Source organism: Melopsittacus undulatus, chromosome 2 (assembly GCF_012275295.1).
Source record: "Melopsittacus undulatus isolate bMelUnd1 chromosome 2, bMelUnd1.mat.Z, whole genome shotgun sequence".
NCBI classification, from domain to species: domain Eukaryota; kingdom Metazoa; phylum Chordata; class Aves; order Psittaciformes; family Psittaculidae; genus Melopsittacus; species Melopsittacus undulatus.
Window position 1 is genome coordinate 66,050,011 of NC_047528.1, and position 13,294 is coordinate 66,063,304.

Consider the following 13,294-nt stretch of genomic DNA (forward strand, 5'->3'; position numbering starts at 1 on the left):
CTGAAGCAACTTTTTGGTTTGGTTTGCATAACTTCTATTCAAAAAGAAAATCAATGTGCAGTGAACAGTGACAGAATGTTCAGAATTTTATTTAGACTGGTATAAAAAAGTGCAAGAAGCCTGGAGCCAAGCCTGCTAGTCAGGGCCCAAAAAGCCGATGGGGATGGAAATACTACTTTTTTACTCTGTTTCTGACAATGACTCGTGTACCTTGGGCAAAACTTTCATCCTTCCAATGCTTCATTATATTTAAATGCAGACAACACCTGTCTGTCTACCTGCCTGACAATCTGAAACATACCTGATTTGCAAAGTACTTGACAGATGGGAAATGCAAATGTTGGATTCATTCAAAGACTATGACAGGGTTTTCATAGGGGCTGACAAAGACATGTTTGAAGTCTGAAGTCGCATGCTCCTTTTAATGTGTGGGAAACACAGGATGGATGCTACTGTACCGCTGTTAAAGAGAACAGTCACAAAACAGGTGCCTTATTAGTTACTGGATTCAAGAGCACTGATAAAAAAGCGCAGGTTTTTTTTGAAGTTTTTCATTACATTAAAGACCAAAGAAGTGCTACATTTGGGGAACTGCAGATCACAGTCTTTGATTATGGCCATCCTGTTCCTCTGAGTGACTTCTGCCTATAAGTAGGTGGGAGTATGGTAAATGTGGAGTTACCACAATAAAGAGATGGATAGTGGGCCACAGAAATGGGAGAAGCTCACTTATGAAAGATACCTGTAGTTGACAGATGAGTTTGTAGATCTCAGAGAAAAAAAGTGTTGGCCTTAGATGCTGTGTGAGAAAGTGTTTTCTCTTTTTAAAAACAAAACAGAGGAGGAAGTTGGAATTGTCAAAATATTCCCTCCAAAGTTCACCACCACTAAGACTTCCAGATCAGTTCTCTGTCTCAGCCTACTTTTCCCTGCATGTCAACATCCACAAATGTACAGTGGCCCTACCCTTTGAAAATTATGTTTACTCATATTTCTTCCTTTCTAGTAGGAATGCCAGACTTTCGAAGTCTTGAGGAGCTATGTTAATGCTAACAACAGCAACCGTGACTTGGCTTCAGATCAGGCACCATGCATAGTAATGTGCAATGAAATCCTGATGTTTTTTAAATAGGAATTAGTTTAGGGGGCAGATTTAAAAAAGAAGTCATAAAGTTCAGGGATGTCTATGGCAGAGAACTAAATACTTGAGTTGCAGTTCTCACTGCCATGTAGAAATCAGCCTTAGTAAGCGAAAACTGTTTCTTTGACTTGAGGTGCACGTATAAATAGAAGATCAGTCAACCCAAAGGTTCTTTTCTCTTCTGCCTATGCTCCATGTTAGTTTAAAAGACATGTGAGAGGAAATTCAGCTTCATTTAATTGCCATTAAAGCTTCAGACAGTCTCTGTGGGGTTTTGGATCTGCAAAGAATGCTGACAGTTTGGTCAGCCATTTCAAGTTCTTTTATCATTTGATATCTTTTTAAATGCCTGAGTTCTAACAAATGAAATAAACTAGAAACATGTAAGTAAAATCAGCCTGGTACACTGATGTCTGTGAAGAGATCAAGAAAGCACAGATAACTAATGTACCGAATCAGCCAGCTGGTTACCTGATGTGATAGTGTGGTGGTGTCAGCTTGAGAGGCCTCAGCCAGTAAACCACTTTTACCAGTTGGATCCCTGTCCTGCTCTGTCTGGAGTCTTGTCTAGTTTCCTGTACCTCAGCATCCACCCTCTCCCTTAGCTGCTAGAATATCAGTAATATTGCTAAGCCTTACATTATGTTGTACAGCAAAAAGGAAGAAAAGAAGGAGGTTAAAGAGGACAAAAAAGAGGAAAAGAAGGAGGAGAAAAAAGAGGAAAAGAAAGAGGAGAAAAAAGAGGAAAAGAAAGAGGAAAAGAAAGATGACAAAAAAGATGATAAAAAAAAAGAAGAGTAAGTATAAAGAATGAATGTGTGCTTGTAATACACCTGCAGCACAAGGCACAGTATGGCGTTTCATCACAACACTTCCGTAACAATTCTTGTTCTGTAGGCCACAGAATGTTAGCCTGTCAAATTTTTAATGATTTTTTCCCTTTGGAAAGGTGCAGCTGCCTAACCAGCTTGTTGCATCTCAAAGACCTGTGTTTAGGCATGTCATCAATAGCTTCCTAGGCCAGTAAAAAGGAATTAATCTACTTCTACTCACTTTGATTTGCTGTTGAAGATCACTTTTTACTATGAGGGCATTTAAAGTTAGCTGCCTGCTTTGCAGATCTGCACAGACTTCTAATTCTTCCAAAATATCCGTAATAATTCAAAGATGAACCAAAATCTGGTTTGGACAAAGAGGAAAAGACTTACCTGTAGAGAATTACAGATTTACTATTAAGTTTAGTTATTACACTGACTAGGATATTTAATTACTTAATTTGTGCAGTTCATTACTGGTGATCACTAAAGTTTGCTTCTGCCGATTAGGAGATGCTGTGTTTTTGCAACTGCTCTGTTTTCAGTGACCAAACAAGATTATTTGAATGCTTTGGACAGAAATTGATCCTGCTTTTGTTTTTCCCCAAAGTTCACCCAAACATAGTACAATTTAGTTCTTACCAGTCATTAAAAATATCAGTGATAACATAAAAATATGCATTTGAATGGACGTTACAGTTAAGGGGTATGTTAAGGTACTATACTGCAAGTTTATGTGTATGTATATGGTAGCATGTGCTATGTAAGCGTGGGGACATGCAGTTGGGAATCGCTCCCAGATGGAATCTGCTTGGTCTCAAGATCTTGACTTTCTTAATCAAAGCTTCATTTGCTTAGAAAGCCTTTGCTTTAAGGATTCTCTTTCGGCTTCAATTACTATACAGCGAGAGCCTGAGCTTTGCAGGAGCCAAAAGGGTTTTAGAACATTTTGGCAAAGAAAAGAAACATTTGATGTCTGGAAGGTACTGTACTCTCATGTGAAGACCGTATTTCATGGTCACCGGTTTTGAGGCAGTGAGCAGTTTTCTAGAGGGAATGGCTCAAAATCTGTTGTGAAAATGACAAAGTAAATACTTTTTAGATTAAAGCTGCTTCCTTGGCTAGCATTGTCATCTGGACATTCAGCAAGGTTAATGCCAGAAATATAAACAAATATGAAATTATCATTACATTTTAATGTATTTACATTTTTGGGGATTAGGAAAAGTCACACAAATACATATGAAGCATTGCCCAGTCCCCACACTAGTATAGAGTTCACAGATCATGATATCACATGTTACTGTTGGAATAACTTCTGCAGCTGTGGACCTCACAATCCACTAATACCTATTTCCTTTGATTACATACAACATGCCTAATTGCTGTCTGTTCCATATCAACTTCTCTTGTGCTGGGGAAGGCCACTTCTGAGCATACTCTGCATATGCCATTAGCCATGCTGTTCTTTAAATCTTTACATTCCAGGCCTGTATGCTTCATTTAGCATCTCTTCATTGTTGTGAGGCCTAGAGAGCCAGGACTGTGAATATGTGAAATTTTCTTTTATGTAATAACATGTCTTAGTTCTGATCACACACTTTGTGCATGTATGCACACATGGAGTCTTACTTGTATAAACATGTATTTCAGTACATAGGTGTTTCACTTGTTTAAGTGTGTGCTCATGCAGTCATTTCCAGAACAGAATTTGCCAAAAACATAAAAATTAATCTGCAAAGGAAGGCTTTTTTTCTAACGATGAGCCATAGCCCTCTAGCTGGAATAGTAATAAGAATCATTTAACATTTTACTCTTTTTCAGTGGGGGGTCATATGCAGAAAACCTCTGTTTTCCAGCTGTGGCAGTGTGAATATCTGTGGTTTTCTTTCCACTCATGCTTACTTTTTCCAAAGTTGGGTCAAGCAAATAAATATAGCATGTCAGATGGGATGAAGCTAATATTTAGAATCTCATCTGGAGCTGCCTGCCTGGACACCTTCTCTTGTTTTGGCAGCTACGAGTTCACTGTGAGATGAGCAGCCTCCAGAAGAGGGAGGTCCAGCAGGGTCACTTCATCACATATCCAGTGTAAACCTGCATGTTTTACTTTCCAGGAAGAAAAAAGAAATCTTTGTGATAGATCCTTCAAGCAATATTTACTACAACTGGCTGACCATAATTGCAGCACCCGTGTTCTATAACTGGTGTATGCTGGTGTGCAGGTATGGATTGAAGTTAATAATAATTTTAGGTTTCAAATGTAGTGTCTCATTATGTTTCCTATGTAAATCATCCTCTTATCTTCCTGCGGTATTTTTTGAGTGCCTTAACTAGAAGAGTTACAGGCCATATACCCTTAGAAATATACGCTATATATGCCACTAGGAATGGGTGGCAATTTCTCGCAATCAATGCGTAGTAACCTGCAATGAGCATCCTCATGAGTGCTGGCTGTGGCCTCTGTGTGCCACCTGCTGGCTAGATGCAGAGATGGACTTTGGTCACTGTGGGCTCAGCAGCCACTGATAGAGAGATAGGTCTTCTAGTCACCCAGTAGAGGACAGGAGAGGTCTGGGCAGTGTTGGGTCATCTAAGAACACCAGGCACCTATAGATGCTTGAGGGGCAGGAAGATTTTACTCGAATATTTATTTTCCATTGTAAAATGTGGAAAACAGTGTGAGTCAAAGTAGTGGAGTCCTGTGGAAATGGTTAACTTAGGCTGTGTCAGATGACTAGGAGAGATGAAGATGTCTTGCCACTCAGAAACAAACCTTGTATTTGGGTATTATCTTAATGGAGATATGTATCCCATGAAATCTGATGCATGTTTAATTGTAATCTGAAATGAAATCTGATGCATGTTTAATTGTGTGGCATGTATGTGTTCAAGTTTTGTTGCTGGCCTGAACACCTTTGAATTCTAGAAGATCGTACTGTCTGTTTAGACATAGCTTTAGTGTGCAGGTGTCTGGGCATGGAGATATGCTGCCTGTAATTTTTCAGTGCCAGTAATATGCAATAACACATTGCAAGTACTTTGCTTATGCAGTTGGTGTAATTTTTGTGTGCATGTGTGTCTTTGTTTCTTTAGAGCCTGCTTTGATGAGCTACAAGAGGACCATATTAAATTATGGCTGTTCTTGGATTATGGCTCTGATATAATTTATATTTTTGACACATTTGTGAGATTCAGAACAGGTGAGTCCTGGGGTTTTACAGTGTTTTCAGATACAACATGGATATAAAGGCTGGAAACAGAAATTCCTTGTAGGATCTGACAAGTGTAATATTCTGTCTGCAGCAGAACTCAGTAGTGGAGGCTTTGGGAAGACGAAGTGTCTCTCCAGCTTGGATTATTTTAAGGCTGGACATCCCAATACCTGCACTTCACTTCTCTAAATTCAGTTCTGTCAGTGCTTGATAGGCATGCCAAACACTAACTGAACAGCCACTGTAACAGGCTGCCTGGGGGAAGGGAAAATAAGGCACTTTTCATGTCACAGTCATTCTCTGTGTGATATATTGCTTGTGTTCATTAGATGGAGCCAGAAACCAATTCTACCCTGCAAGTGCTGCTTTCCTAGCCAAGTTATGCAGCATCTTGCTCAGAAGTGATTATTGAGTCAGTTGAGCACAAGACTTGGCACCCATCTCAGCGCTGGTCTGCAGTCTTCTGCCTGCAACCAGGAGTGCTGCCCTTCTGCCACCAGCTGTATTTCCTGCAGCCTCTGTGAGGTCCTGGCTGGGGCTTTCACTGCCTCGTGGTGTTACAGGGTTAACCCAGGAAGGTTTTGGTATGGGATTAACCCTGGCACCTGTGCTTAGGTCCTGCCTTCCTGAAGAAAGTGAGAACCTAAAGGATCTGTGAGGTCTGTGCCATGTCATGTGTGAAGTGGTTCTCTTCAGCTTCCTGTTCCTGTTTCTGTAGACCAGACAGGCTGAGAAGATTTCATATTAGAGCCCAGTTGGTACAGATTTTAGCCCTAAAAGGATATCTGTTTTAAACTAAATAAGGTCATAACGTAGGCCTAAACAATGCCATACAGTGATCCATATCATTAAATTGCTACAATAGCCCTTGATATACTTTGGTGCATGCAGTTTGGTCCATGACAGCTAGCGCTCCCTCAGGGCAGTGTCTGGACATAGCTGGAAGGTCAGCAGAGGTTGGGTGTTGTTCATGGTGTTACTGTTGGAGGAAGCTGTGAGAGCTTGCATGTGAATTGAAGCTGTCATGGTAGCTGGTTTCAGGGCCAGAAAACGTTTTCTGGCTTGTTCTACTTTCTGGTATGGACTCAGCCCCAAAAAAGTCCCTTGTAGAGGTCCAGAACCACACTGATCTTTACAAAAATGTGAGTTCTTTAAATCTCCCGTTTTTACATTTTTCTTTCTTTCTTTTTTTTTCTTTTTTTAATCACGCTGACAGCTTGACATTAATTATGGTTTGTGACAAGTTGTAAACATAAGACAGAAGCTAAAAATGCTGTCACTCTAGGAAGTGCACAACTCATGGCAAGCCAGATTCTTAAACTTAGCAAGTACTTGTTCAATAGGAAAGTCTATTTCAGACAGCAGCCTAAATCACAGGACTGCTGTATTTGTGGCGGGGTGGAGGGGTTTCATCTTCTTTGTGTAGCTGAAATATCAGCTCTGCCAACTAGATTTCTCTTCTGCGGTTACATTTGTTATTGCAATGGGGAAAAATTGAGCAGAAATTGGGCATATCCAGGCAATGCGAATCACACATTTCCACAGTCTGTCCTGACAATGATTGGCTATTAAAGTGTGGTTAGGAGGTCAGCTTTGCAGGCCTGGATTAGAACTGCAGAATTGCCACAGAGATCTCCTGAACACTTCAGTGCAGGTGTCTGCTGCAGTTTCAGGCACTCAGATAAGGAAGTCACTTCTTTTAGGTGCTGAAATCTTTGTCAGCTCTCCGAACAACCCCACCTGGCCCTGTGCCTGCTGCCTTTTCCTGTAAGTCTGCAGCGTCCATCTGCTCTAGGGACAGAGGTCATGGAAGCCTTTAGGAAAGAGTGCTACTCCCTGCTGCCTAAAGGCAGAGATTGGCTTTGAACTGCGATCTAGGTAACCCTGCAACTACTATGATCCCTGCAGCTTCTCTGTGGTGCAGTCCCGTCTAGCTGCAGGGCTAGTTTTGCTGCATTTCACCTATTTGGTGACTGTGCACTGTGAAGCAGAAAAGATTCATGTCTCAGCAGCTGATCGAGTTTAGCATACTCCACATTTTGGTGCTTTCAAAAGGTTTTAATATAGGACTTTAGTTCTGTGAGGGGACAAAAAAGAGTTAAGGGCTTTTATTTCCCTTCATGAGGGAGGTGTTTTCAAATTTAATTGTGAGCCAAAATTCATCTGCCTGGCCAACTTTTCTGTTTAGTTGCATAATTCTGTTAATAAAGACATATTTGAGCAGCTTTTCCAGCAGCTTTCTGGGAGGTAATACATTCATGGCATAGGAACTACTTCCATTTGTAGTTACCATTAGTTTGCAGACAGCGAAAGACAGATACACACATATACGAGGCAACTGTAGAGATAGGCACACATTCCAGAAACACAGCTGTGGTGTGTAGGCCATGAAGACATGCAGTTTGGTTTTCCTCTGCTTAGTAACATTGGACACAAGAGGAAAAGTATGGCTCAGGGAGGCAGAAACTGCATTTCTTTATCTCAAGGGTATCTATATTGCTTGGAAAAAAGTTTCCAACAATCCATTATGCCTACTTGTTCTTGGTATGTATTTAAAAATATTCCACTCTGATTTTACACACAATTGCTTTGCACTTGCTTAATTTTAGTTATGACTCATGCCAATGATTCACAAAAAAAAAATGACACATTCAAATCTCCCCTTTCTTTCTGCAAACATACCTTAAAGAAAAAGATAACAGCTGTCCCAGAACAGAGTGGAAACCTGCAGGGAGCATAGTAATCATTGAGTCATTGCTCTGCATCATTATGTATCAGCTTTGAAACTTCATTGAAATATCTGCATTTGCAGTGAAATATTTTCCATTAAATGAATTCATAGTGTATCAGCATCTGTGTGCAGATCAGTACAGGTGTTGATCCTGTCAGGTGTCTGCAATGTAAGTCAGTCAGTACTGTTGATGGCATTTTTGTTCTAACAAGTAAAATGTGTACTTTTATTCTTTGAAGGCTTCCTTGAACAAGGCTTGCTAGTTCAGGATGAAAAGAAATTGCGAGATCACTATACCAAAACTTTGCAGTTCAAACTGGATGTGCTGTCTGTTGTGCCAACAGACGTGGCATACCTGAAGGTTGGTTTGAACTACCCTGAGCTGCGATTTAACCGCTTGCTGAGGATTTCTCGGCTCTTTGAGTTTTTTGACCGTACTGAAACCAGGACAAATTATCCCAATATGTTCCGTATTGGAAACCTTGTCTTATACATTCTTATCATCATCCACTGGAATGCATGTATATACTTTGCAATTTCAAAGCTCATCGGATTTGGAACTGACTCTTGGGTCTACCCCAATGTGTCCATCCCAGAGTACGGGCGCCTGTCTAGAAAGTACATTTACAGTCTGTACTGGTCAACACTCACGCTGACAACCATCGGAGAAACACCTCCCCCGGTCAAAGATGAAGAGTATCTCTTTGTGGTCATTGACTTCCTGGTGGGTGTCCTGATCTTTGCTACCATTGTCGGTAACGTGGGCTCCATGATTTCCAACATGAATGCCTCCAGAGCAGAGTTCCAGGCCAAAGTGGATTCCATTAAACAGTACATGCATTTCCGAAAAGTGACGAAGGATTTGGAAGCCAGAGTTATTAAGTGGTTCGATTACCTCTGGACCAACAAGAAAACAGTGGATGAGAAGGAAGTTCTCAAAAATCTGCCTGACAAGTTGAAGGCTGAAATCGCCATCAATGTCCATTTGGATACACTGAAGAAAGTGCGTATATTCCAGGATTGTGAAGCTGGACTTCTCATTGAGCTGGTGCTGAAATTGAAACCTACAGTCTTCAGTCCTGGGGACTACATTTGCAAAAAGGGAGATATTGGGAGAGAAATGTACATTATTAAAGAGGGAAAATTGGCTGTGGTGGCAGATGATGGCATAACTCAGTTTGTAGTCCTAAGTGATGGCAGCTACTTCGGTGAAATCAGCATCCTAAACATCAAAGGTAGCAAATCTGGCAACAGGAGGACAGCCAACATAAGGAGTATTGGTTATTCTGATTTGTTCTGCTTGTCTAAAGACGATTTAATGGAAGCCCTCACAGAATATCCAGAAGCCAAAAAGGCTCTGGAAGAGAAAGGGCGACAGATCCTGATGAAAGACAATTTAATAGATGAAGAAGCAGCAAAAGCAGGAGCTGACCCAAAAGACTTGGAAGAAAAAGTAGAAAAACTTGAAACAGCTCTGGATACACTGCAGACCAGGTTTGCAAGGCTCTTAGCAGAATACACCTCATCTCAGCAAAAGGTGAAGCAGAGACTGGCCAGGGTAGAAACCCGAGTGAAAAAATACGGTAGTGGCACCTTATCGGTTGGAGAAGTGGGGGATGAAAAACCTGAGGAGAAAAAGCAGTAACGGAGTATTTGTACTTCCTCATTTATTCAGTGGAGAAAGTTGGAGCCTGTGAAAGCCATAAATGTATGTAAATATGTGTGTGCATACACAGACCTGATTATTTTTATATGAACTCAAGAGAGTGGGTTTCAGCATTTTTAACCAAAGCAGTATTTTCTTGTAAATAGAACACTGCCATCTTCTTAGGGGGACACTGGGTCTGGTATTTGGGTACTTTTTTGTACTGGGAGTGGGTTTCTTAGAAGTCATGCTCAGAATGTTTACTGTGTGTGGTGTGTGTAGGTCTTGATGCATTGTCTCTTCCCATCTCTGTTGTGTTAAGCAGGCGTTGTACTTAAAGCAAGAAGGGATTGGGTTTTGTTACAGGCTTCAAAAATATTTAAAGGGTACATAAATAGCTGTACCTTGCTATCTTAATAGCTGATCAAATGCATGGATGCTCACCTGGGCTGCTCAAAATCGTTGGCCTCTCACACTAAAGCATCTGCAGAAGTGGTTGGACTACAGCTAAGCAGCAGCATGTACCTGGCCTGTGCATGTGTATGAAACACCCGTGCACCCAGATGCTTTAGTCTGGTTCTTTCTAATGAGCTGGACTCCGCACAAAGGGCCATGCTGACAGAGTAAGCAGTGCTCATTCATGTCCTTTCTGGCATGGTCTGTGACAGCCTTTGCTGCTCTGCAACTGCTTTACTAAGGGGAGAGAGTGGAAGATTCCCCCTCCACCTTTTTCAGCACAGCCCCCTCTCCACTGGTAAAACTCACATGGAAGGGAGTCCTCAAAAGCTCACTGGTGGGAGGCATCTGTAACAATATGGCTTCACTAAACCTGGGCAGAGAACAGAGGGCCCACGTGTGTGCAGCTCCTGTATGGAGGGTCTTGAGTGAATTCCGTCTCAGCTAGGGGTTGGTCCCAGAGGGAGGCTGCTGAGAACCTGCATGGGCTGGCAGGACAGGCTGTCTCTCTCTGGCCTCCAGCCAGTTTCCTCCCCCGGAGTGTTTCTGTGAACAGGGAGAACAAACGCACTGTTCCAAAATCATTTTTGCCTCTAGGTCTAGGTTTTCTTCCTCTTTATTTCATTTAAGGATGCCTATTCCAGCTCCCTTCACTACTTACTGCCAGCTATACTCTGAACTGCCATGCTTCCATTAGGGAGAACGAAGGGCACATTTGCTGACAGGAGCCTAGTTGTGCTGGTTGCTTTTGTGCTCACTGCAGAGCAGCCAACAGTCTGGATCTGAGGTGAATACATAGGTCCAGTCCACTCAGCCTGCTGCGACATGCAGGGCAGAACAGGACTGAGGTTTCTCGCTCTATCCCATTGCAACCTCAGGATTTACCTCGTACACATCCCTCTTAGCCTCTCCTACCTTGCTACTTCCAGTTTCTTTCCAGGCTTCTCTCCCTCCCACTGAGAGGATTTCTCTCAATACTCTCTCCATGGAAGATACTGGCTGTCATTTTTCTGTATGGTATTTTTCTGCCGTGTAGCTTTCTCTGCGTTACTTTCATCCTCTGGTACCTCACTGACTTCAGAGACGTATGGAGTAGCAGAGGCTGTTCAGCATCTATGCCTCGGAGGCTGCATCCTCCAGCACCATTAGGTATTACTTAATTTTTCACTGTGAGGGTGCTGAGGCCCTGGCACAGGTCACCCACAGAAGCTGTGGCTGCCCCATCACTGCCAGTGTTCAAGGCCAGGTTGGACAAGGCTTGGAGCAACCTGGTCTAGTGCAAAGTGTCCCTGCCCATGATAGGGGGTTGAAACTGGATGGGCTTTAAGGTCCAACCCAAACCATTCTGTGATTTTATGATTACCATGGGCAGTGCTCTGCCTTTTAGTTGTCATCAGTGGCTTAGGAGCCCTAACAGCAAATGGGAATAGGTGGTCTGTTAGAAAACTGGTGAGAAACCCCCAGAGAAAAGGGTGGGTTACACAGGTGATAGTGAAATGAAGAGAGACCTTGCTCTGGTGAGTACAGGTGCTCAGAGTAGGCACTCGTCTCTGGGCAGGCAGCTGTCCCTCTCCTGTTGATACTTTTGGGCCTGGTGAGAGACAAATCTGACATGACTGAGGAACACTGGACACTGCCAAAGGGACCACCAGGTAGTAGATGTCCATGCACAGCCCATATCTAAACTGTTATCATCAGCCTAGAAGCCAACTAGACTTAGGGATCTACTGCAGGCTGGGCTTAACCTCTGTTATCAAAGTTTCTGCTGATTGCAACAAGGGCTTTGGAAAGTAGCTGAGACCTACCTCTGGCCAGTGGAGTCTGGGAGTCCTTCAGCTGAATCTTGTCCTTATTTTCATCACGGCTGCATGGTTCTGAGTTGCCAGCTGGGCTTAAACCACAACACAGGGGCTTGAGACAAGTAGGAGAGGTAAGAGAGGTGCTTTTGGCAGGGGTTTGTGTGCCTTCCTCACCCCACACTGAGGAAGGCAGGGTTGGTACTGTAAGCACAGATAGTCACAGGCTGCTGAACTTGCAGCTCTCCCCTTGTAACAGGCAGGTACCACATGCGCCCGTGGCTGATGTTCACTGTCTTGCTACTCAAATGCCATGTCTGGTAGGGTTTCCTACTCACTGTCATGTTCTACATCAGTCATCATTCTCTGTAAATATCTACCTACCCAACATCCTACAGCTGTTCCGGCCTGCTAGGAATATAGAGATAGAACTGTTTAAAGTATTACTTACACCAAATTTATACCTGTTAAAAACCCCCACAAACACAGAAACGCTTTGTCATCTGATGGATCAGAACAGCTTAATCTATCCATTAAATATGTGTTTGCTCTTCCCTTTTCTGTACTTGTCTGGTTTTCACATGCCAGAAAAAGAGCTATTTTGATGTTATTGGCTTCAGTCACTTGGAAACGTATAGCTTCTGGCATGATGAAATTGCATCCTTGGACATCTATCATCTCTGTAAGATGCTTTTTCCGCTTCTTTAATGTGGCAGCATGTACATTAAAATATTCTGAATTACATTCAAGCAACTCTGTGGTTTCTGTTACCCATATCCCTCTGGATTTTAGTGTTTCATGACAGACTTTCATCATGCCAGTATTACATTGCCCAGAAGGCTTTAGCTGGAACAGAGATCTGAAGTGACAGAAAACCAAGTGGGAATGGCGCTGGTCTCCCCGCAGCATGGGGCAGCTGGCACAACACGGCTTTGGTCCCATGCCCGGTTTTGACACCATCACTGTGTTTGCAGATACAACACAGGCACGAGACTCTTGACCACCACCCTGCTTCCACAGCGGCACCAGGCCTCATGGGTGGCAGAACCACCTGGCTCCTGCCTTCCCTTTCCCCGTGCAGGGTGACAGAGCAGGGATGGCACCTTGTCCAGCAGAAATAAATGTGTTGGCAGCACTCTGCTACTTGCACACACACATATCACCTACCAGAAAACAGAGAATGGTTTGGGTTGGAAGGACCTTAAAGCATCCGGTTCCAACCCCTGCCATGGGCAGGGTCACCTTCCCCTAGACCAAAGCATTGGGCAGTACCTGGCATGGGCTTGTCTGGTCTTTCAACCCATCACAAGAGAAAGCCAGGAAGGAGACAGCTCTTAGAGAGCATTTGAACACATGCCCTGAATTTGCAAACGGGTCTCATGGGCACAGTGTCCACTTCACCCAGGTACAGGAGCCAACCTGTGCCAAAGTGGTGGCCATGGGGTGGGAGTCTTGGTACAAACTGCCTGTGCTGAGTGAAACACCTGATGGGGAA

The 13,294-nt window shown here is 43.0% G+C and overlaps 1 protein-coding gene across 1 annotated transcript in view; it reads left to right on the forward strand.

Moving 5' to 3' along the window:
- The window catches only part of CNGA3 (cyclic nucleotide gated channel subunit alpha 3), a 32,861-nt gene extending 20,333 nt beyond the window's left edge, over window positions 1-12,528 (forward strand). The window contains exons 6-8 of the mRNA XM_005151389.3: window positions 4,074-4,181; window positions 5,053-5,159; window positions 8,142-12,528. Coding sequence (XP_005151446.2) covers window positions 4,074-4,181; window positions 5,053-5,159; window positions 8,142-9,547 — 1,621 coding nt within the window. The 3' untranslated portion in view covers window positions 9,548-12,528. The remainder of the gene's footprint in view (window positions 1-4,073; window positions 4,182-5,052; window positions 5,160-8,141) is intronic.
- Window positions 12,529-13,294: the final 766 nt, after the last annotated feature.